The sequence below is a fragment of the Sus scrofa genome, chromosome 2, assembly GCF_054392235.1.
Source record: "Sus scrofa isolate SSC_HxYL_T2T_F1_AM1 chromosome 2, Sscrofa_HxYL_maternal_Yorkshire_Landrace_v2.0, whole genome shotgun sequence".
NCBI classification, from domain to species: domain Eukaryota; kingdom Metazoa; phylum Chordata; class Mammalia; order Artiodactyla; family Suidae; genus Sus; species Sus scrofa.
The window spans coordinates 21683032-21708356 of NC_139384.1; the positions used below are offsets into that span (position 1 = coordinate 21683032).

The 25325-nt window shown below is 40.3% G+C and overlaps 1 protein-coding gene across 6 annotated transcripts in view; it reads right to left on the reverse strand.

Annotated features, from left to right (window-relative positions):
- Window positions 1–25325, reverse strand: part of HSD17B12 (hydroxysteroid 17-beta dehydrogenase 12) — a 149721-nt gene that overhangs the window by 88166 nt on the left and 36230 nt on the right. For all 6 annotated transcript variants that reach the window (XR_014837032.1, XR_014837031.1, XR_014837029.1 and 3 more), the window contains exons 2-3: window positions 10197–10243; window positions 7112–7187 (exon numbers count right to left, since the gene is read on the reverse strand). Coding sequence is in view for 2 of the 6 variants with exons in the window: in XM_021083164.2 (XP_020938823.1) it covers window positions 7112–7187; window positions 10197–10243 (123 nt within the window). In the remaining 4 variants the exon portion in view is untranslated. The remainder of the gene's footprint in view (window positions 1–7111; window positions 7188–10196; window positions 10244–25325) is intronic.

Below are 25325 nucleotides of genomic sequence, written 5' to 3' on the forward strand. Positions count from 1 at the left end.
ATTGCCACTGCTGTGGGTTTGATCCCTGGCTGTCAAGGACATAGCCACACACACACACACACACACAAAAGGTGTATTTTCCTTTCCCCTTGAATCTGAGCAGGCTAATCACTGCTTTGACCAATTGAGTATGGTAAAAGCAATACCATCTGAATTCTAAGAGTAGGTCACTAAAATACATCAGCTTCTGCTTGGTTCTCTTAGAACGTTCACTCTGGGAGAAGGCAGCTACCATGTTAAAAATCCATGCTGGACATGGATGGACATGCTGGAGAAGCGATGCAGACACATGGTGGTCAACATCTCCAGCCAAGTCTAGTCTTCTGGTCCCTCCCCGCCATGGCACCCAACTGTGAAACAAGCCATCTCAGATCTTCCAGGCCAGATAATCCACCTTCTGAGTATCACTGAGTGCCCTTGGGCATGCCCTGCTGGGCAAAAGAATTGTCACCTTGAGCCTTAGCAAAATTCCTTCATAGCAGAATTTATAAGCACCTAAAATGGTTATTATTTTACATTCATAAGTCCAGGGTGTTTGTTATGCAGCGAGAATAACTGGATCATAACTAGTAAACTGTTAGGTCACTTTAAAGATGGAAATTGGGTAGAAAATACAACACATATTGATTAGCCTTCAGAACAATAGTTAAATGATTAAAAAACATGTCTTTACTGAGTTCTTTTACTTTACATGACAATATAATTATTTGCATAGGCTCAGTAAGAATCTATCCTTCTCCCAACCAAGATATAATTACATAAAACAAATCTGTACCTATGACCATGGCAGAAATGTTTCATTTAATGGTAAATCTCACTTAATTAGGCATGACAAGCTCACCAGTGAGGAACAAGGATTACACTCCCACATGGAGAAACAATGTCTGCAAAGACTTTGCAGGTAACTCTCCTGGTTCCTGCTCTATGGCTTGAGGAGTCTCAGTCTTACAGGGAGCATAGAAGGTCACTTTCTGGAAGTCCAGAAACATTGAAGAATTTAGGGATCTTGAAGTAAAAGATACCTCCATAGTCATAAGTACCACAAGCAAAGTCAGTAGAGGTACACGGATGGTTTCCTGGTTCCCGACCTTGAAATATATGTATTCTAAGAGCAATAAGAACATTTCTGATACTATAGAAATAACCCCCCAAAAGATATGCCTCTAGGGCTGCATGAGATTAATTCGCTGATCCTACTATCATGTGGTTTTAATTTTATTAAACATAGAACAAAAAGATCTTCATGTGGTTCAATAATGCCTCCTTGTCCTTATGTAGATAAAATAAGCTAAATACAACAAAGCATCATATGAATACTACCGAGAGGGCATCAGAAAACTGTGGAACAAACCCCTTTGGTCAAAGCCACATCTTAACTGCACAGGCATGATCACAGGTAAAGACTGAAGAAGTAAAACTGGTATTTTTCATCTTAACTTATTCCTCTGTCAACTATAGACCGGTAAGATTGACACTTCTCAAAGCTTTGCATTTCAAGAGATAAAGCCATAGAATTTCAGGGCCATCCTAGTGGTTCTCTCCTTGGCATAAGTTATAGAAAAGAGAAACATCATGTTTGTTTTTTTAAATCGAAGACAGAAATGTGTTTTTAAAATCAAAGCTGATTAAACTGTACACAATCAGAATTTCTGTCACATAACAATACATCCCCATCTCTATACTCTACTCAGAATGGGTTGTTCTGAAAGCCAGCCTCCTTTGCATTGTGCTTTCTTGCAAGTAAAAAATCAGAGTGCAAAAATTTTCCAGGAGTGTTTTTCTTTGACAAATCAAAATTGATAAAAACAATTAACATATTCATAATCCTGGCTAACAATGATAGGAAAATAAGCTTATTATATGTGTGATGACTTTCAGCTTGTCTTAATTCAATGGGTGACAGGTATCCTTACAAAGAAGCGAAATTTCATCAAAGCCATCAATCCTGAGAAAGCATTTATCCATGGTTGGCAAACCATTTAGTTCTCTACGAAGTTGTATCCTTTTAACCTTTTTTTGAAGAACTTTGATGAGGAGGCTACCCCCCTCAATCACAAGGAATTACTTCTCAAGGCCAGAGTCCCCAAGTTTAGGCCATGAGAGTAGAGAGAAGGTTAGAGGAGTCTATTTTTCTTGGGTTGGCACTTTGTTTCCTTTTCAATCTCCTCCTTTCCCCTTTTCTCCTTTCAATGAGATAGGGAGGAAAGAGGGATGAGTTTAACCCACTGGGGTGAGTTTTAAGGACTGGACTAGGAGACACAAATTGGTCCCGTTAAACAAACTTGCTTGACCTCTGTCTCCTGACTGAACTCTGGCTGATAGGGAAACTGGTATCGGGAGTGAAAGCCCAAAATAGAGACCTCAAATCTTTCTATCTTGGTTTGATTTGATGCCGTAGCATTAGTAATCAAATTAATGGTAGTTGCTGATTATAGCAAAGAATCTACTGAAGGGCCTTAAGGGACCCAGTAAACGGCTGCATTTGAATTTGGAAGAAATGATGAATACAAGGACTGGAAATGCAAATCAAAACCACAATGAGATAGCACCTCACACCTAAGAGAAAGATCATCATCAAAAAGAACACAAAAAACCTTGGTGAGGGTGTAGAGAAAAGGGAACCCTCCTACACTGTTGGTGGGAATGTAAATTGGTCCACTGTGGAAAACAGTATGAATTTCTCAAAAGACCAAAAACAGCAATTCCACTCCTGAGTATATCCAGTAAAACAAAAATACTAATTCGAAAAGATACATGCACCCCCATGTTCATAGAAACATTATTTACAATTGCCAAGATATGGAAACAACCTAAGTATCCATCAACAGATGAGTGGACAAAAAAGAAGAAATATATATGTATTATATGCATATATATACAATGGAACACGGCTCGGCTATGAAAAAAAAAAACCCTGAAATTCTGCCATTTGCAACAACATGCATGGACTTGGAGGCTATTACGCTAGGTAAAATAAGTCAGAGAAAGACAAATACTGTATGTTATCACTTATATGTGGAATCTAAAAAATACAACAAAGTAGTGAAGATAACAAAAAAGAAGCAGACTCACAGATATAGAGAACAAACCAGTGGTTACCAGTGGGGAAAGGGAAGAGGGGAGGGGCGAGACAGGGGTAGGGAATAAAGACATACAAATTATCATATATAAAAGAAGCTACGAAAACAAAGAAAAACCAAAAAAAAAAGCTACAAGGATATATTGTATAACACAGGGAATACAGCCAATATTTTATAATAACTATAAATGGAGGATAACTTTTAAAAATTGTGAATCACTGTACTGTACATCTGTAACATATAATATTGGACATCAGCTATACTTCACTGAAAAACAAACACACAATAAATAGACTGTAGTTTGTGGCTTCTTCTGAACACACTGGAGCTCTTACCAAAAGAAAATGACAAGCTTGGGTCTTTAAGCTTTCACAATTAGGGTTATGATCAGGATCCAGAGAGCATCTATGGCAACCGCAATAAAAACTTCTATGTCTTCCAGCCACAGAGCTCACCTAGCTAACATCAGATTTAACTGTGCCACTTGCAGAATTACAATGGATGTTGAATCCCACACCCACCATGTGTCACACATGAAGTGAAACCGAAGGAGGAAGAATGAGACCCCGAGACCAGGGACAAGGATGTCTGAGTGGACTCTGCCGAAGCTAAGAATCCTGGATTCTGCCCCCCTTGCTACTCCTTGCCTGGGGAAACAGAAAGAGTCTGCTGTCTGTGTCCGAAGAGATTAGCTTTCCCTGGTTGAAAATCCGGTAATAACATCACCATAAATATAAGGGCGATTTGCTTACAAGGCAATTCCACTTCTCCTCAAGACTGTGCTGGGCCATGTCTTGTCACCCCTCACAACAGGGTCAGGTACTGGCATTCTTTGGGGTACAGGTACAAGGTCTGGTCTCTGCAGTAATAACTTAAGACACAAGAATAACTGTAAAATTTTGCTAATTTGTGCTGGTAGGAAACCTGGAAAAATCTGTGTGAGAACAGATTCCAAGAGTGTTAGACTAAGGGAAACAAAATATAACAGCAGATTGGACCACCGTATTTCATATGAGTCACTTAGTAGAGATTTAGGGTTTAATAGTTAGCTTAGACAGCTAGAAGGGGCTCTAAGAGTTAACTTGGTTGGCTGACTTAAACTTGGATGCCATGATGGCCCAGTTAATAAACCAGGGAAGCCACTACTTCCCACAGCATAATGTAGGGTCAAGGACCCAGAGGCCCAAGAAAATAGAAATGCTAGAGTGCCTTTATCATTGCAACTTGCACGCACAATCCCTCTACCACTACACCCCCAAGCAGACCCTGCACATAGCTCTTCACCAAGGCGCCAGCTTGTCCATCACATGGGCAAGATCATTAGTCTGGCCCTTGAGCACTCTGCCAGTTATAAAATTAAACATGTTGCTATGAGTTAAGAACCTCCCCGATTTCTCTCTGGCTTCTGATTTGTTTCTTTCCTGGCACTTACTACCAACTGCAATTATTTAACTTATTTGTCTTTTTTTTGGGGGGGGGGGGTTAATTTATTTTTTTAACCTATTAGTTTCCTGTCTCCTCCACCCGCATATCCATTCCCTGAGGGCAAGGACTGCTGTATCTGGACTGCCTAGCAGGTACCTGGTACACAGGCATTCCATAGAGAGGGCCGAAGCTTCACCAACATTCACTTCTGGTCCTTCCTTCTCCTCGAATAGATATGTTCATGAAAACATTACCCTCCCAAAGATGATTTACATCTGAGTTGAAAACTTGTACAAACTTATAAATCTCCTTTGCATATTTATTTTTTCAGCTTAGAATGGATGACCTAGTCTGCTGATATCCTCTTCCATTAAATTTATATTATGCCCAGAAAAACATTTCTCAAAATTTTCAACAACTAAAAACAGGTTTGTTTGTTTTTTTTCTCATAATAAAGGTCAATTCAGTGCCTTCACCATCTGTTCCTTCATGAAAAATGTTTGAACAGGATCCTGTCTTTCTCCAGAATCACATTTCTGCCCACAGTCATGTGTCACCTTGTATCACAAGTTAACCAAATTCTCAAATATCATTAAAGTATATCTTCTGACTCATTGGGCAATTTTCGCACAGGCTGGAGCACTTGCTGTGAGTGTCATGAGGTAGCTTTTCTTGTTTCTGTATCAGATGGTGGATTCATTCATAGCACAGCATTTCAAAATCAATGTTCTGTTTAATCAAAAGCTTCTATTTTCTGCCTATGAACCTCTATGCCTAGCAACTAGTGTTTTCATTAACAGTCAGCTTTACACACACACACACACGCAACATTTTTAACCTGTAAGTTATTATGCACATGACTACAAGTAACGGAGAGGAACAGCACTAAGATCCTGGCAGTAGGTTAAGTTGACCTATTACCTACCTACTTCAGGCTCATTAGTGTCACAGCTTAATTCAAATTCACACCTTAGCAAATCTGCAAGATATCATATGTCTTGAACCTCAGGGTTGCATTTGCATGGTTGAAATCTTGAAACTTAAAATCCTTATATGCCAAAAGCTTATTGTATGTCTCCCCTTTGTAAAGATTTGTGCTCTCAAGAGGGTTAGAAAAAAAATTTACCATTTTACATTAAGAATCTATGAAGATCTATTTTTCACCTAAAGATGAAGTACATCAATGTGTGATCTGTCCAGCAGCACCAGCTATGGGTAGAAATAATAACAAAAATATACACCTCACAAGGATGTTTGGAGGATCAAAGAGGACAATACCTGTGAGGGAATAAACAGATAATAACACACTGTATAAATGTGAGGAGTCAGGGGTAACGTTAATCGTAAAGCATGTTGTGTACCTTAAACTTATATGTCAATTACATCTCAATTACGCTGGGGAAAAAAATAAGAGAAGAATACCGTTGATACCCTCTTTCCTCTGAAAGAATTAGGGCAGTTTGTTAGCTGGCTGCTCAGAGCAGTCAGTTAAAGCAAGGAATCCTAGAAAATGTTACCTACACATTGTAACCATTTTATTTTCATTTAAACCATGAATAAGGGTAATTCATCCACCCACCTCTGTGTAGGGCCAAAGCTTCATCTGAGTTTAGATCTGTAGCCTGGAATTCCAGTCCTTCTTACATGAACCGCCCCGTTAATACATTATTAGTGCAGTCTCAGTTCTTACAATAAGCAACAAAAACTTCAACACATACGAAGCAACCAAAACAAACTTCTTCTTACCTTTCACAGTTTTTCCCAACATTTTGCTTTTTCTCTTGTTTACCCCTAAGTTGACAGCCAATTTCTAAAAGAACTCCCTTTTCTCATTTTGTTCAAAGTGCTCAACTTAGTATTTGTACTCCCCTTTTTACAATAATATTGCATCAATTTACAGATTATTTAATAACGAATGCACCCAGAATAAGTACATTTGGAAATTAACAAAGCTGACCGGTAATAAGTAAACCGTTTGACTTATAGGAATAAAAGTACACAAGCCTTTCGGCCACAAATGGTCAGCATACTGGGAATATCAGTCAGCACATTTTACCAAGGAAATGGACAGCACTGGTTTATCCACCTGGTTGGTTAACTGGATATCACTTGAAAGAGTTTTGGCCATATGAGAATTCACATCTCCAGCACAGCAGTCTAAGAAGACAGTTCAAAATAGTTTCCCTGTCCCACATATACATGCTCCGTTTTGCATTTTTTCCTCAATCATATATGATAGATATTCAAAGACAAGAAGTCAAAGAGAAAAAATGAAAGTATTTAAAAGAAGCAACAGAAAAGGAGTTCAGATGTTTAAAGAGCACGTTTAAAGAGCACGTGATAAAACAATCAGGAATTAGATTCCTGACAAAAGAAGCAAAATGAGTCAGTAAAAGACATTTTAAGGAAATGACAATAGTCCTGTATTAATTTGAAAAAACTGATGATCCATCTTTGAAACATCCCATTACTGGCAGGAAAAAGCAGCTTTCTGAACTATAAATAAATGTATCAGTACTAGATATCTGCTTGGAAACATTAAATTTAGATGAGCTGTATTCCTTTTGCGGTCATAAAAGTAATGGACAGGGATAATAAGAACTTACTTATTTCACTGGAAACCTGGTCCAGTTTGTCCTGGGATCTGCTGATAAGGACAATCTTCATGCCACGCTTTGCTAACTAAAACAATAAAAGAGACACCAAACAGCTGCATCACACCCGCACGTTTCACTTGACAACGTAAATTAGACACAGTCCCATTTTAAGAAAACCTGACCATATGACAATCCAAGTTAAAAGACAGATAAACCCAAGTGTAATGAACGGGCAAGCCAAAATTAAGACTTTACAAAAATATTCACCAAAGGGTTATCTTTCTAAATGAAGCTAGTATATAAAAGTCAAAGGGTTTTAGAAGAAGGAAGACTTACTTTTATTTTGTACCTGTCTACATACATAGTTTTTTTCATTGTCAGTATCATCTATCATTAATTTTAAAATTAAAATTAAAACTTTAGGACTTCCTTCAGTGGTGCCATGGGTTAAGGATCCCATGTTGCCACAGCTATGGCCTAGGTAGGTCGAAGCTGTGACTCAGATTTGATCCCTGGCCCAGGAATTTCCATAGGCCACAGATGAGGCCCAAAATAAAAAATAGAATAAATTTTTAAAATAAATAAGGGAGTGCCCGTTAAAATGATAAAATGTTAGAAATTCCTAAAAACAGAATTGATTTAAAAATGTTTGGAGTTCCTATCGTGGCTCAGTGGAAACGAATCTGACTACTCTCCATGAGGACGCAGGTTTGATCCTGGGCCTCGCTCAGTGGGTTGAGTATCCAGTGTGGCCGTGAGCTGTGGTGTAGGTCGCAGATGTGGCTCAGATCTGGCATTGCTATGGCTCTGGTGCAGGCCGGCAGCTGTAGCTCCAATTAGACCCCTAGCCTGGGAACCTCCATATGCCATGGGTGAGGCCCTAAACAGACAAAAAACAAAATAAACTAAATGTTTATACATCATACTTTATGACAAGAAAGGCAAACTAAGAAAGTTAACTGGATGAATTCATAGCGATTTCCTGAGGAATACCTCTCCGTGCTTCCCCTCTATAAGCATTATCGAGAATGAATAAGATTTACATGAATGGGGTTTCTACCCCAGAAACCCCTAAAAATAGATAGAGAGGAAAAAGAACCACTGATATATACAAAACTTTTCAGTGAACCATTCCAGACGGTATGTAAATGGAAATAAATTAGGTGCTATGAACTATAAGTGATTTAGTAAACTAATTTTCCAGTCTTAAATCCTAAAGTCAACCTTTATTAAATAAAGAGTGCTACTGCAAATGAGAAGGAAGAATTTTTTTATAAAAACATAATTAAGGTTGGTAATAATTTGCTAAATTGCTAAAAAAACAACAACAAAAAACCCACTAAAGAACTCATGAAAATATACTGATTATTTTTTTATTTTTTATTTTCTAGGGCCGCACCCACAGCATATGGAGGTTCCCAGGCTAGGGGTCTAATTGGAGCTATAGCCGCCAGCCTTCGCCACAGCCACAGCAACACAGGATCGAAGCCACATCTGCAACCTCCACCACAGCTCACGGCAATGACAGATCCTTAACCCACTGAGCAAGGCCAGGGAATCGAACCTGCAACCTCATGGTTCCTAGTCGGATTCGTTAACCACTGAGCCAGGACAGGAACTCCCTTATTATCTTTTTAAAAAATGAATGGGGGAGGAAGAAAAAGGAAAAGCTTCTATTTATAGAAAAATAGCAACTAATATAAATGTAGAAGGAAAGATATCATTAGAAAATCACCATTTTAAACCACCCAGTCATAACTAATTTAGGCAAAAATGAGCAACAGATGTTGAGTGGAAAATTATTGGGGAACAAGATATTCATGCAGTCTCAAAGTATCATCCCACAGATTCCTTATTAATTACAAAGGGGGGAAGGTACCTTTTAAACAGAAACTTGTAGGAGACAGCATCTTAATAAGTGATTTATCTCAACATAATCAATGAAGCAACAAATGGACTTTTTGTGGCTCCTTATAAGATATTAACTCAGAAGGAAACAGGATCCCCTGTATAACATTCCTACTAAAAAATGTTAAACTTGAATCTAATCATAAGGAAATGACCAGACATGTCCTAACTAACAAATCTACAATGGGGACAGCTGGGAAATTTCCACAGGGGCTGTATATTGTATAATAGTTTTGTGTGAAGTTAAACTTCCTATGTGTGACTACTGTACTGCGGTTATAAGGGTGAATGTTCTAATCCTTAGAGGATTCGTGCTGCAATATATAGGAGTGAATTGTTACAATATCCATAACTCCTAAATGGTACAGCCAAAGAGTAATTATAATGATAAAGTTTAACATGGTAAAATGTTAACAACTGGTAAATTCAGGTGAAAGATATATGGATAGTCACTGAATTCTTCTTGCAACTTTTCTGCAGTTTTTAATATTCAAAATGAAAAGATGGGGAAATAAAGGATTTTCTTAAAAAAAAAAAAAAAAAAAAAACACTCTTTTGAAAGAACAAAGGAGAGATTCAGCGGATCTGTGCCAGGATCTTCAACACAACCGAGCTAGCTCAGAGGCTACAGGTACCTCTGTGGAGCTGGAAGGCAGGGAAGCTCGCCTTAACAGCTCTGCCAAGGCTCCTGCTTTGTAAAATAATCATCAAACTACTATGGTTTCCTATCTTTCAATTACATGACAGAGAACTAGAATCCTTTGCCTCTGTCTGTCAGAGTCTGTCAATCATGCTCCTTGTGAAAATGAGGCCGTGGACTTATCTGGAGAGTGTAACCACTCTTTAATAATCTATCTACCTTTCAGAAAATAATTCAAAACGATTAACTTTAAAAACTGAGGACTGTCCGCGGTTACACAATCTAAAATAAAATTACACTAAATTTTTGACAATTCCAACTTACCAGGATAAAAAGTTTTACACGTACTTGGCACAAAAATTTGTTTTAAAATTGTGTTTAAGCAAACATAGTAGTTCCAGCAAGAGAGAAACAAAGTGCATCTATTATATTGTATAACACTGTATTTGCGTTTTGAATTTTGAAAATCAAAACAAGTGTAAGAGATCATTCTATATATGTTCCTTTATTTTTATACCAAAAAGAAACGACTTGAAAATTACCTACCTCTTCTGCATATGATTTTCCAATTCCATCAGTACCACCTGTGACAACTGAGAAAAGGAAAAAGTCACAGTTTAGTTTAGGAATTACAATGTAGAACTGATCATAGTTAGGACTCACCTATTAGACATAAGAGGACCCGTGTAAAACAGGTGACCCTTGAACGACACAAGTTTGAAATGCACGGATCCATTTATATAAGGATTTTTTCCAATAAAAATATGCGACGGTACCACACAATCTGAGGTTGGTTAAATCAGTGGATGTGGACCTCAGACACAAAGAACCAAGTGTAAAATCATACTTCGATTTTCAACTACTTGGAAGGTCAGTGTCCCAGTCCCTGAGTTGTTCAAGGATCAACTATACTTTGATATAAAATCTGAAGCAATTGCCAGAGGTTCAAATTTAGGAATGAATATCCCAATGGCTAAAATTAAAGGCTGCAAAACCAAGTGTTGACAAGGACACAGAGCGACTGAAACTCATACATTGCTGGAAAGTACTGTAAACTGACAATCATTTTGGGGAAATTATTTTGCAGTATGTCCAGTAATAAACGTGTACCTATCTATGACTTAATAATTCCCAAGAAGTAAAAAACACCATGTCTACCAAAAGCATGTCCATGTTAGCTTTATTTATCCATAGCTGGTAAACATGCCAAAATATTAATCTACAAGACAATGATATACAAGACAATCTACACAACGGAATATTAATCAAACATAGAAAGGAATGAAATAATGCCATTTGCAGCAATACAGACAGACCTAGAGATTATCATACCAAGTGAAGTAAGTCAAAGACAAATATATGATATCGCTTTTATGTGGAATTTTTAAAAATTATACATTGAGCTTATTTACAAAATAGAAATAAGACTCAGATGAACAGATTAAGAAGATGTGGTACATACATACAATAGAATACTACTCAGCCATAAAGCCATTTGCAGCAACATGGATGCAAAATGGTGATGTTTGATTTGAATCCCAGCATCATTTCACCTATGGAATATTTCCATAGAGAAATGACTCCTCATCCGTTGTTTATTTACAATGATACAGAGTTTGCACAGGAACACAAGATAAATGTTTGGGTTTTTTTCTCCTTTATTTACCAATTTTCAAAATAAATTGGTTCTCTGGCATCTCCCAAAAATAACCCACCTGTTTTTATGATTGTGGTTTTGTTTACAAGAAACATTATGGATTTGAACATTTGTAGCAGAAGCCATCTACAGGAAATTAAGTATCCTAGGAAAGTTCCTCCAGCCTCAGGGTCAACTCAGTTGCACATTTCTGTAACTTTTCATCTCCTGAGTATTTTGGAAGTATGGAGACTCAAATTTTATACTGTATTCCTGTTACCGATGCACTAATGTTTCATACATGAAGGATAAATATTTTCTGTTTCTAATTCTCGTTTCCTTCTCCTGTGTTAAACTTTTCTGCTCGCTCCAAAATCCCCAGAACCTCACCTCCTTCACTCTCCTTTCAAGGTCTTGTTCAAACTCCACCAACCAACTCCACCGTTTAGATCACTTCAAACAAAGGAAACCTTTCTCCCGCCTAAGCTCCCCTAGCTCTTTACATGCACTTAGCTTACAGCACTTAACCACCTTCTACTCTGAACTGCATTTCCTTATGTGCATACATCTGAGCTCTTCTACCAGAGTCCAGGCTCCTTGCTGTGTGCCATACACCAGGCAGATGCTCAGTAGACACCTGCTGAATGCATGGATGAGGCCTTGGGTGTTTTGTAGTTGGCCTTACAAACTACAAAACACCCAAGGCTGAGACTGCTTCCCTGAGAACCTGATTTCTCAGATCTTTACAAGTATAGACCATAATTCTCCAACCTATCTGCTGCTCGTCTGTCTTTTCACAGAGCCTTGGAACCTAGATTGGTCTGTTTATTCTCTCCAACTGGAGTAACGCAAATCCTGTATGTGATTGTAGCATTGCATTAGCGGCAATGTCAGACTTCTCAGAGTGGGTGCTTAAAAATCCCTCAATAAGAAAACGCTCAATAACTAAACTACAATAAAATCACTCCAAATAATGCATCTAGAATTTTTGCTTGGAATATGTATATTTCAAAATACATATATATAAATGGGCATCCCTGACGTGGCTCAGTGGTTAACAAATCCGACTAGGACCCATGAAGACTCGGTTCGATCCCTGGCCTCGCTCAGTGAGTTAAGGATCCGACATTGCTGTGAGCAGTGGTGTAGGTCTCAGATGCAACTTGGATGCCAAGTTGCTATAGCTGTGGCAGAGGCTGGCAGCTGGAGCTTCCATTCAACCCTTAGCCTGAGAACTTTCATATGCCATGGGTGCGGCCCTAAAAAGCAAAAAAAAAAAAAAAAAAAAAAAAAAAGTAGATAGCTGTGGTGTGTGTACGTACATATGTGTGTATTTAAAATTGTCAACCCCAGGGAGTTTCCTTCGTGGCTCAGTGGTCAATGAATCCGACCAGGAACCATGAGGTTGTGGGTTCAATCCTTGGCCTCACTCAGTGGGTTAAAGGATCGGGCATTGTCATGATCTGTGGTGTAGGTTGCAGACGCAGCTCAGATCTGGTGGATCTGGTGTTGCTGTGGCTCTGGCGTAGGCCAGCAGCAACAGCTCCAATTAGACCCCTAGCCTGGGAACCTCCACATGCCAAGGGTGCAGCCCTAAAAAGATCAAAGACAAAAAAAAAAAATGTCAACCCCAGACTGCTCTAAACTTTAAAAATAGTCCTGGGAGTTCCCTGGTGGTTCAGCAGGTTAAGGATCCAGTATCGTAACTGCTGTGGCTCACGTTACCAATGTGGCACAGGTTTGATCCCTGTCCTGGGAACTTCCATATGCCTCAAGCAAGGCCAAAAAAATAAAAGTCCTGAAAAGCCCAGAATATACCAAGACTAAAGATTATAAAATTTGCCTAATGGATATCAAATCTTCCTCTTCCAGATTCCCCAGATTTTAGTTTGCAGTGAGCACTGTTACAGCACCAACCATATCCTCCTTTCCAGGACAGAGTCCTTCACGCAACTGTCAGGAGTGTTGGCTGCGGTCAGCTCACAAGTGACACCCTCCCAGGAGCTGCCCGCAGCCAAAGGGAGCTGCCTTGTGTGACTGATCCACACAAAGATCTAGCTCCCTTACCTCACTTAAGCATCTCTGAAGGGCCGTCCCAGGTTCAGAGCTGCCCATGGGATTAGCTGTGACTCCTGCATCACAGTTCAACTTGTCCCTCTGCCCTCCTCTGCTTCCTTTGCTTCCTCCCAAGTGTCATTCCTGAGAGCATCTCCCAAATACCCCATGTACACACATCTCACTGTCTGAGTCCGTTTTCTGATGGAAGAGCCTGTAGTCAAGCTCCTTTCTTTTTAAAGAGATTGTACTTATATCTAAGTAATACATAATTTAGTTTGAAAAAGAAAATAGTTATAAAAGCTTTAGACCAAAAAACAGCAACACTGGAGTTCCCTTGTGGGTCAGCAGGGTAAGGATCTGGCATTGTGTCACTGCTGTGGTTCGGGTCCCAGACGCTTCTGCATGCCCTGGGCATGGCCAAAACCCAAAACCAAAACCAAACATCGAAAACAACCCCCGGAGTACTTTACCCCATTTTTCCGCACCTTCCTAGTCTAACCCCAGAAAGCAACCATTTTCATTGCTTTTAACTATTTTTCTTTATCTGGATGTCCATTTTCTAAATCCCATGTTACACTGTGATTTCCTGATTAATCAATTTTTATATTACTTGACTCATTCGGGTTGATGAGAACTTTCACTCCCCTCTTCCTTTCCCCAATCTTCCAATGATGTTATAGCACATGAGTGTGTCAACAGTCAATGTTCACAACACTGTAATACTGCAACTCAATTCTGTATTAACCACCCAGAGTGACAGTAGATCCCCCAGGTTAAAGACAGTCCCCAGCAAAACTGCCCACCACGCAGGCACCAGCTGCAAGTTCGGGGGTCCCCAGGCCACCCACACTTATGACTAATTGGCTACCAAGTTCCAGGTTCCCATACCACCTCAGGTATAATAAATAATTAACTAGAATGACTCAGGATAACTTAGATAACTCCAGAGAACTTAAATTCATGATTACAGCTTTGTAATAAAGGCTGCAAATCAGGGCCAACCCAATGAATAGCCAATCAAGGTGAGGTCTAGGAGGGTCCAAAAGGCAGAGCTGCCACACCCTCTCTGAATCAGGGTGTGTCACCCCTCCCCCCAGCACAGGGATGTGTTCACCCACAGGAAGAAGCTACTTGGAGCTCCAGGGTCTAGACTTTTTACAGGGTTTCCTTACAACCCTGGTGTGGTTGACTGAATCACTGGCCACATGACTGAACCCAATCTCCCCCCTTCATCTCCCTCCCCAGAGGATGAAAGGATGAGCTGGTTATCACACACCTCCAGTCTTCATTGGTGTTTCTGGCAGGACCAGTCCCAACTTGAAGCTCCATGGGGTCCCACCCGCCTTGAGTGATGCTAATATAAATTATCAGGGCCCACCATGAATAAAAAAGACACTCCAATCAATCTCTAAATTCAAAGGACAGATGTTCTCTCCCGGGAACCAGGGACAAAAGCCAGTCAAATTCTTTAATATACAACAATCGCTGTGGCTAGAAAAATACATTACCCACTACTGAACCAAAGAGTATAGAATTACATTTCCTTTCCTAATCAACATTTTTCTTTTCCTGCAGTTAAAATTGCCTTTTTCTTACACTTGTGTAGTTTTCGTTTAAAATTTTCCCCCACTCTCCAATAGCCTCGCAAAACAACTTTCCGCACAATCAACCCCATCAGTTTGTTCCCTTTCTTTGTTGTTTTTTTCCCCCTCAGCAATCACTGTCACAGAGCACGCCGGCTTTTATCCTACTCCAATCTGGAGTGGAGATTCTGTGGCACAGCTATTCTTCTAGACAAAATCTTGGGAATTCCCTGGGACTCTCAACGCTGAAGCTCTTGTTCTCCAGACCATGTTCTATTCCCTCATCACAGGGTGCATCCACCAGTAGCTTCCAAGATAGGATGTGTGAAGACACATTTTGTGTACCTTTTTTAAGAAATCTTTTCAATTTTAGGAGTTCCTGTCATGGCTGAGGGGTTGGCGAGCCCAATTGCTAACCATGAGGACATGGGTTCGATCCCTGGCCTTGCTCAGTGGGCTAAGAAGGATCTGGCATTGCCATGAGGGATGGTGTAGGTGGCAGACATGGCTTGGAGCCCGAGTTGCTGTGGCGCTGGTGTAGACCGGCAGCTGTAGTTCTGATTGGACCCCTAGCCTGGGAACCTCCATATGCCACAGGTGCAGCCCTAAAAAGACAAAAGAAAAAAAAATCTTTTAAATTTTAAAAGTTTGAGACTCATTTTTTAAAAAAAGTGAAGCTAATATAGCATGTTCCCTATACACCAAGTCAGTTTCTATTACTAACATCCTAACATGAGTATGGTAACTTTGAAGCAATTAATGAAGCAATAATGATACATGATGATGAACTAAAGTTACTATTTTTTTTCAGACTGTCTTGCTACTGAATATCCTGTTCTAGGATGCCCTCCAGTATATCATATTAAATTTAGATATCACATCTCTTCGTGTGGTAAGACACAAATTTTTTAAAATTGTGTATATCTTTAAAAACAAAGTCTATAGTCTAACCTCACATGTAAGAGTTTAGCTAGTGTGGACAAAGGATGTTGTGTACATCAAGCAATGCGCTACAGCCACCCCTGACTGTGCACCCCGAGGGGATTCAGGATGGAGAAAAAGAGGATGCTGGCCAGGTAGGGTACATTTCAAAGTATTTTGGTAAGCCCACTCTTGCAACTTCCCATATATCATAAATTCATTAACTTGAGTTATCTGGTTTTCTTTAATTAACAGTAATCATGTGATTACTTGATTTTTGTGGCAAAAACACCTATATATCCTGGCTCCTCCCTTGTCCCTCCGAGCTATCTGAGAGGCTGTCTCCCAGGCTTAGGTGCTCAGTATGACCACTGAATAAAACATAATTCTCAACTTTTAACGTCGTGCCTTTTTTTCCAGTTGACACTAGGCACAGGAGACCACTTTTAACAAAAAAGTAAAAACAACTCTCCATTGCTTTCTAGCACCAGTATTGCTTTAAAAAGTTTCATCATTCTGATTTCAGACAATGTGCAAATGACTTGCTTTTTGGTCACTGAGGCTTTTAGGATTTCGACTTAATTTTTAGTACTCTGTCATGATAATAGACCTTGCAAGGGATGTTTTTCCATTCATTGGTGCCAGGCACTGAAGGACCTTAAAATTCATGATCTTCAATCCTGGCAATTTTCTTCTTTTTTGTTTTTTGGTTTTTGGGTTTTTTTTTTTTTTTTGCTTTTTAGAGCCACACCTGCGACATATGGAGGTTCCCAGGCTAGGGGTCCAATCAGAGCTACATCTGCCAGCCTACACCACAGCCAGAGCAACACGGGATCGGAGCCTCGTCTGCGACCTACACCACAGCTCATGACAACGCTGGATCCTTAACCCACTGAGCAAGGCCAGGGATTGAACCCAAAACATCATGGTTCCTAGTTGGATTCGTTTTTCCACTGCACCACAACAGAACTCCCTGGCAATTTTCTTAATGTATTATTTCTTTGATAATTAATTCCCCACATTTTTCCCTAAAATTTCTTATTAATCAGACTTCGGACATAACAATTTCTCTATTAATCTTATTTTTCTTCTTGTTTACTTTCCTGGAAATTTCTTCAACTTTCATCTTCCAAACATTCTCTTGACTTCTGAAACTTAGGTTGTCAATTTTTTTAATTGTAAAGAGCTCTTCTCTATTCTGATTGTTCTTACTCTTTTTAAAGCAGCATCTTGTTCTTCCTATAAATCCATTATCTTCTCTTATCTCTGAGCCCATTAATTAGACTTAATTATACTTTATTGTATTCTTTTATTCTGTCTCCTCTAAGTTCCTTTTGGTTGTCTTGATCGGTCTCATCTTGGAGGCAATAACTTGGCGATTAGTGCGCATGGGTGGGACAGCGATACTGCGACCCTCACCATAGGATAATCAAAGCGCAAACCAGCTCATTGGGTAGGAAATCCACAAAAGTCAGTATCTGTATTGTTTCTGGGAACCTTCCCGTCTCTTCAGCAGTTTCCAATTTCCAGTCTTCCCACTGCTGGGTAGTTGGGCCGCAATTAGTTCATAGACTTTCCACTTAATCCCTGTTCTCAGTCAAGTATTTCACATCGGGCCCCGTCTGTGCCCAGTTTTTCAGGATCTCAAGCACATCTGGCTCAGAGCCCTTCCCTATCCGTATCTTCTGAGGTACTTCAAACGCCTGTGCTTTTCTGGGGCCCAAGGCAAACCTGCTTGCTTCCCATTGTGGACCATCTGGGACCACCTTGGTGTCTGCTCTGTGAGGTCAGTTACCACTCTTCCAACTTCATGTGCTGTGACTGGGAATGAGGGGTTTCAGAAGTTCCCAAGCTTCATCAGATGATGCTTTCTGTTTCTTATTCTCCTAATTATTTGACAGGACTTCCAAGAGACTAAAGCCAGAAACACTCTTACTTGTCCATTTTAAAACTGCAAGTTCCCTAAGGTCCCTCTTAAACATATATTAAAGTGGACTACCTTTAGTTGAGAATAAGATACTAAGCCCGTTTCTCAAAAGGATTGAGCTTTATGCTCCTAGCAAGAACATTTTTTTCTCTATCATTTCCCATTACTAACTATCAAATTTAAATCAAACTAACAGTTTTTAGAAACTATTATGTGCACGACTACAGAATACAATGATGTATAAGATCCACTGTGGATATTAGGTGTTCCATAAATTGCCCATTTCGTGGTTAGGACTTTAAATATGAAGCAGAAACAATGACTCTAAATTGTATAAATATTAAAAATTTAGCCTCTGATCTTTTTAGATAGATACAAATTCATTCCTCCATATTTTAATAATTCTCAACACCGAATCCAGCACTGCAGGGTTACACATAAGTTAGATCCTGCTTCACGAGTACATTTTTTTCTGAGAAAATAGAAAAGTACAAAAATTATTTTTATGGGCACAAAGGAATAAAGAATAAAATTGGAAACCCAGAGCCTCTCTTCGTCATCTCTGTAGGCACCACTGCAGTTCTATAATAATCAGAGTCATCTACAATGGCTAGGCGATGGGGGATGGAGTATCATTTCCCCATAGAAGGAAATGACAAATTCTTGAGTTCTCTAAGTTAAATGGTAGGTAATGTGTTTGTAGTAATGTCCAAACATGGCCATCTGTCAAACGTAGTCAAGAATAAACGTTTTACTTGATGCACCTCCCCCAAAAAACCTCAAGACAGGGAGGATGGGGTCAAGGATTGTTCTGCCTTGCTTTTAAAGATACATTCTTTGCTTTTGGAGTTCCCGTTGTGGCGCAGCGGAAACGGATCCAACTAGGAACCATGAGGTTGCGGTTCGATCCCTGGCCTTGCTCAGTGGGTCAAGGATCTGGCGTTGCCATGAGCTGTGGTGTAGGTCGCAGATGTGGCTCGGATCTGCCATTGCTGTGGCTGTGGCGTAGGCTGGCAGCTACAGCTCCGATTAGACCCCTAGCCTGGGAATCTCCATATGCCGCAGGTGCGGCCCCAGAAAGACAAAAAAATAATAATAATAAAAATAAATGAAGATATTTTCTTTGCTTTAAAGCTACATATCTTCCAACAGTAGTAGCAGATACAGCAACTTGTAGTTGGACAGAAAAAAAAAAATCCCTCAATCAAGTTCAATAATTTTTTTGTACTTAATTTATCAAGTCAAATAAGTTTTATTTATTTGTGTGATTCTGGCTATTAAGATGATACTCTGTTGTCCACGTAGTCAACCCTTCAACATTAACTTTAGTCTTTAGGAAGACTAATTAAAGCATATCCTCTTATTTTTTTGCTTTTTTTTTTTTTTCGTCGTTTTAGGGCCGCACCTATGGCACATGGAGGTTCCCAGGCTAGGGGTCTAATCGGAGCTGTAGCCACTGGCCTTCGCCACAGCCACAGCAACACCAGATCCAAGCCAAATCTGCAACCTACACCACAGCTCAGGGCAACGCCGGATCCTTAACCCACTGAGTGAGGCCAGGGATCAAATCCACAACCTCATGGTTCCTAGTCAGATTCATTTCCACTGTGGCACAAGAGGAACCCCAAGCATATCCTCTTTAATCAAAAGTCTTTTGGCAGCTGCTTCTGAGACACTGGGGACACACAGGAAAGAGGTTACTATTTTTTATTCTTCTTACTGGTGGTATTTTTTTTTTTTTTTTTTGGTCTTTTTGCCTTTCTAGGGCCGTTCCTGTGGCATATGGAGGTTCCCAGGTTAGGGGTTGAATCGGAGCTGTAGCCGCCGGCCTACACCACAGCCACAGCAACTTCGGATCCAAGCCATGTCTGCGACCTACACCACAGCTCACGGCAACACCAGATCCTCAACCCCCTGGGCGAGGCCAGGGATTGAACCCACAATCTCTTGGTTCCTGTTCGGATTCGTTAACCACTGCGCTATGATGGGAACTCCTGGTGGTATTTTTTAACCATGTGCATGTATTGCCTTTCCAAAAAAAAAAAAACACCAAATCCTTTCCTACTAAGAACAGAGAGGTGGTGTAAACTGATCTAGCAGACTCTTCATCTATGCCAGTTTCCCCAAAAATCAGTGTAGCTTTGCTTAAATCAGTGTTTCCCTAAAGTCACTTAATACTTCCTTAAAACCGATTTTTCAGAAATAATATTTAAAAGGAAAGTTAATTACTAGATTACTCTTTATTTCTCTGATTACTGTAAAAGACCACCAGTTTCAATTAATATAAATAGAATATTAATGTAAACTATGTATATAGAAAATTTATTCATCAGTGCAGGACCTAAGATCACCTCTTGGTTGGTCTTTTGGGAAACAGTATCTAGGTACCATCACCCTCATATACCTACCAGCTTGCACCCAAAAGACCAGCTTCCAAACTATCCAAATTAGAAGTCCTGCTTGTTTTTCGTGGTTTCTTAAAATGAAAAAAATCAGGCACTCACAGCCACACGGAAAGATGCAATGTGCAAAAACAACCCTGGGGACCCGTCCTTCCTATGTTAAATCCACATATGGGCCAGAGCCTGCTAACTGCCTTCCTCAGTCCTCATTCTTCCCCTTCCTTCTTAGTAGCAACTGCAGCCTGAAATACAACTTCCCTGCAGCTAGGTGTGGCCATGTGACTAAAACCTGGCAATAAGATGCGGGCAGCGTTGTGAGAGGCTTTAAGAAACGCTGCTTAAAGGATGACTCAGCAGAAGGAGGCCCCTTTTGCCCTAGATGGATCTAGTCAATTCAAAAGCAATGGCTGTAGCTCCAGCAGTCTTGAAACCATGAAGTAACCTTGACGGTAGAAGCCATGGGCTAAAATGAAGGAACAGACTCATGGAAATCAACGTTTCCAACAACTCGATGGAATGTCTATGCTGATTTTTATCAACCAATCATTTCTTTTCTTTACTGCTTACTACAGAGAATCAAACATACACAAAGTCTCTCTAGTCTTCTTTAAACTGAGTGAAAAATAAACAACTGCACTGTTAAAGTCACGGGTATAGACCCAGAAAAGCAGGAGGAAGTGGTCAGTGAAATAAAATTATTAAAACAAAATATTTAGCACTGTTAAAACAAACTTTCACATACTGAGGTATGAGGGAGCCATTCTGGCTTTTATATGAGTTAACTCGAATTCTACATTAACTAAAACAGCCCGTTTGTGGCCTATCAAGCATACGCTGTACATCTGCTTTAATTATTAAAGAAAAGGGCGCATTGACCAGAAGCAAAAATGTCCATGTTAAAAATAAAGATGAAATGCCTCCCTTCCTGGGACACCAGGGCTAGCTCTCCTTTGAAGATAAGGCTCCTTCGCAGGTGCCAAGGCCGTACTGACTCCCTGTGGATGTGCTAGTCTGTTTTTTTGGAAACTTTGACAAAATGTATCTCTGACCTGTTTAATGTTCTCTCTTCTGACAAGTTATAAAACTGTGCTGAGGAGTTCCCTCGTGGCCTAGTGGTTAAGGACCTGGGATTGTCACTGCTGTGTCTCCAGTCTGATCCCTGTTCCAGGAACTTTCCCATGTCATGGTTGTGGCAAAAAAAAAAAAAAAAAAAAAAAAATTAACCTTGCCGAAAACCATGCTCTCCAGAGCAGTTTCTCAAGAGTTATCTGAGAGGCTGTTTTCTGGGTTATAGTCCTCAGTTTGGTTCAAATAAAACTCTGTTTCTAATCTTATTAGTGATTGTCTATTGATTATCTTCAATCAAGAATATTCACGTCATTATAGGAATGTTGGCTCAAGGTGCTTCATTGATTTCATCCAGTTAATTCTCCCCACAGCTCTCACCACAGTGTAAGCCATCATCCCAACACACAAGGACTTGTGCAATGACCCTTTCAGCTCTTTCTCGCTCGATTCATGCAATACACAGCTGAGACCTATCTTTCTCAAACGCCGTTTTTATGATCTCATTCTTCTGCCGAGAAGTGACGATATTTTCCTATGGCCAATTACATTAAACCTGGAACACACATCCATCCATGTCTCCCCACCGCCACCACCCAGGGCGACCAGCATTCATCTCCCCCAAGAACTACTGCGACAGTCTTCTTCTAACACCTCACCTCTTCCCTTTCTTATTCTTCTCCAATTCACCCTCCACACTGCAGCCCAAGTGATCACGCCCACGGGCAAATCTGCCATCAGGTACCTGCCCAAAAATCTGTCCTTGGTTTCCCCCTGCCCTTATTCTTTACAAGGTCTTTCCTGAGCGGACCTTACAGTCCATCACTTTCCTCCTACCACCCACTGCCCAGGTCATGCTGACCTTTTTACAGTTCCTACAAGGTAACATGCTCTCTTTTCACCAATGCTGTTCCCTCTACTCCCAGTTTCACTTCCACCTGTGTCTGTCCCTCAACCTTGAGGTCTTCACTTGACATCTCCTCTCCCTTAACCCTTCCTTGACCCCTAGCCTAACAGGCTCTCGTAGCTGCCTGGCCCCATGGCACTCTGTTGTACTTCTCCCACGTGACATTCATCTTGTAGGTTTCCAGAAGCGTCTGGGTCACCACCCTCTAAGTGCTCGCCTGGTGCCCGGCAAAAAGTAGATGGTGAATGAGGTTTTGTGGGCTGAATACAGGAGTCAAGGAATGAAAAGAGATTAGGAATGGAAAACTAGCCTCTTGGGACACTCCCCATGGTTTTCGCCACACTTTTTTTTAGAAATAATACCTCATCACCCACTGTACACAACCCCACATACTTTTCAGCCCCTCTTGACATCAAGAATCAGTGATCTAAAGTAAAAAGTAAGAGGAACTTTCCTTGGGGGGCAGCAGGTTAAGGATTCGGCGTTGCCCCTGCTGCGGTTCAGGTTGCAACTCTGGCGCGGGTTCAGTCCCTGGCCAGGGAATTTCCACATGCCGCGGGTGCAGTTCAATACGTAAAAAAAGAAATTAAAGAAATCTTACAGAGAGAAGTTTAACTTTGTTTATGACTCATTTGTAGATACACGTTTTCCCACGATTCGGAGACTGTCCCTAAAAAGAGACGACTTTCAATGCTAGCGAAAACTACTTCCCTGCTCAGGTGTCAGGCTGGATGGGAAGGGAATGAATCCACAGCAGAATTAGGGGAAGGGGAGGTGAATCCTTTTGGTTTACCAAGTGTGCCAAATGACCAAAGTAGTGACAGCTTGGGGTTCTTGTCATGGAGATGGGCTTCTTCAGTTAACACGTACCCTTCTCAGATTCCATTTTGCTATGGAATAAGCGAGTGGCAAAGTTAAAGGAGTTTTCAGTACACAGGAAAAAGCCACAGGGACGGCCGCTCATAACCCAATGGCCTTGGGTATTACCTACAACCCTACAGGCTGGGAGAGTGTTTAAGACAGCCAGGACCAGAATGGAAGTAGAGGAAGAAGAGAAGGGAGGGAGGGGAGGGGAGGGGAGCTTTAAAAAGGCTCATGTTTTCATATATAAATATAACACCAGAAACCACATTTGCAAGCCTTTGAGAAGATGGAAACTGACAACCATAAAGAATATCCCAATTTGGCATCCAGAAGTGTCTAGCTTGGTACAGATTATATAAAATACTGGCAACTGACCAGGGCTCGGCTTCCAGATTTTATACAGTCGACAAAAATGCTTTGGTTTGTGTAGGTTAAAAATATTCTACTCTTTTTGTCCTCAACTTGCTAGGAACAGATATATTTAGTAAGAATCCAATCAACCTTATCAAAAGCAAACATCAAAAATAGACTAGAGGAACACTAGAAGCAAACATGCTATTTTTAGCTCCTCTGTCTATTCCCTGCCACTACCCACCAAATTCTGACTGCAGAGCCTATGCATAAGAGCTTAGTTATTCCAGGCAGGTACCTTCTTGTGACCCCCCCCCCTTTTTTTTTTGGCCCTGAACACTTGAATGCAGAAAACACTCGATTGATTAAAGATTAATACTGCCGCAAACCATGACAGCTGCCTTTCCTCTGAGTGCTTTTGGGGGTGGGGAGAATGGAAAATGATAGAGCTTGCATCAGTATTCCTCTTGGGGATCTATTACATGGAAAGAAAATTGCTATTTCAATTCCCTTTTGTTGCTAAAAATAGCAGTCTCAATTGATTCAGGCAAACAGGGAACTGGCTTAGCTGGGCTGAATTTAGAAACCACTGAAGTCCCAGAGAGCAAATGCTAAGGCAGTCAAACACATGCCAGCTCATATTTAACAAAGAACAAAGAAGAGAAGGCATGCAGCCTGCAAGTTAATAAAACCGTGGCAACTTCCTGCATTTTGATTAAAGAGAAGTGTAAAAGTGATGCAAATTAGAAAAGACAATTCCAACATATTCCCCTATCTTATTTTAATAAAAAATAATTTACAGGAAAAAAATCAATTATGCATCGACCCTGATAGGGTGGGCATTTCCCACAACCTCATGGGAAGTATATTACTATGGAAGGAAAAAGTCCCATTTACACACATGCTGTCCCAGTGTCGTATGTGCTAGCTCTCCCAGGAAGTCCTCTTGGGTTCCCTATTGAACAGCCCTCCCTCTTATCTTGTCCGCCTCTTCTCTTAACTCAACCAAATATTACAGACAGGGATCATTTGTCACTTAAAAAACTAACAAAACCAAAACAGAACAAAACAACATTCAAAGCACCTACAGGTTCCGAATAGAGAAAAGGAAGAAACTGCATAAAAGCAGGATCCATTTAAAGCAGCTCATCCCGTGGGCCGACTTCCAGGCAAGGCCGTGTAATACATTCTGGTGGCACCAAAACCTGAAAATACCTTCTGCCTTGATTTTTTCACTTTACTTGGTTAACTGAAAACCTTTCCAGATAATGATTCATTTCGGCTAATACCACAACCTCTTTAAAAATGCAAACCCTTGTATAAGAATTAAAAGGCTATCAATCCTTATGCCTCAGTGTGATTTAGTGGATTCAAACTGCCTTGTGGCTTCCTTTGAGAATACCCAAAATGTGAGGGTAACACAGGAGGGGGGGGGGGGTCCTGGAATTTTGAGTGGGAAGAAAGGGCCTACCATTTCTGGATCACAGGCCTAGTGAGAAACCACAGCAGAAAGCCTTTAGGCTGTTGCCATTTTAATACAAAGGAAGTATGTGAAGTGGTTAAGAACCAGGGTGCTAAACTCAGACCATCAAGGTTCAAGCCTAGGTTCACATGCAATTCGGACATCTATCACAAAAGCTAGTTAACCTCTATCATCTCAGATTCTTTCTCTGTGAGGTGAAGACATCATCTGTCCCACAGAGCTATTGTAAAGACCCAAAAACAATATTAGTAATAGTACCCACCATGCTGGATTGCTTGAGAATTAAACAGCGCCAATGAATACAATGTACTTAGCATGGAATTTAACGCACTGTAAATTCTCAACAAATGTTAGCAATAGACAAGGAGTACTAGAACCTCCATATGCTGGTATAGAGAGGAAAATTAAGAAGCTACCAAAAGTACACCAAAAGTATATTCAACAAAAGAAAAAAAAAAAAAAAAAAAAAAAAAAGGTA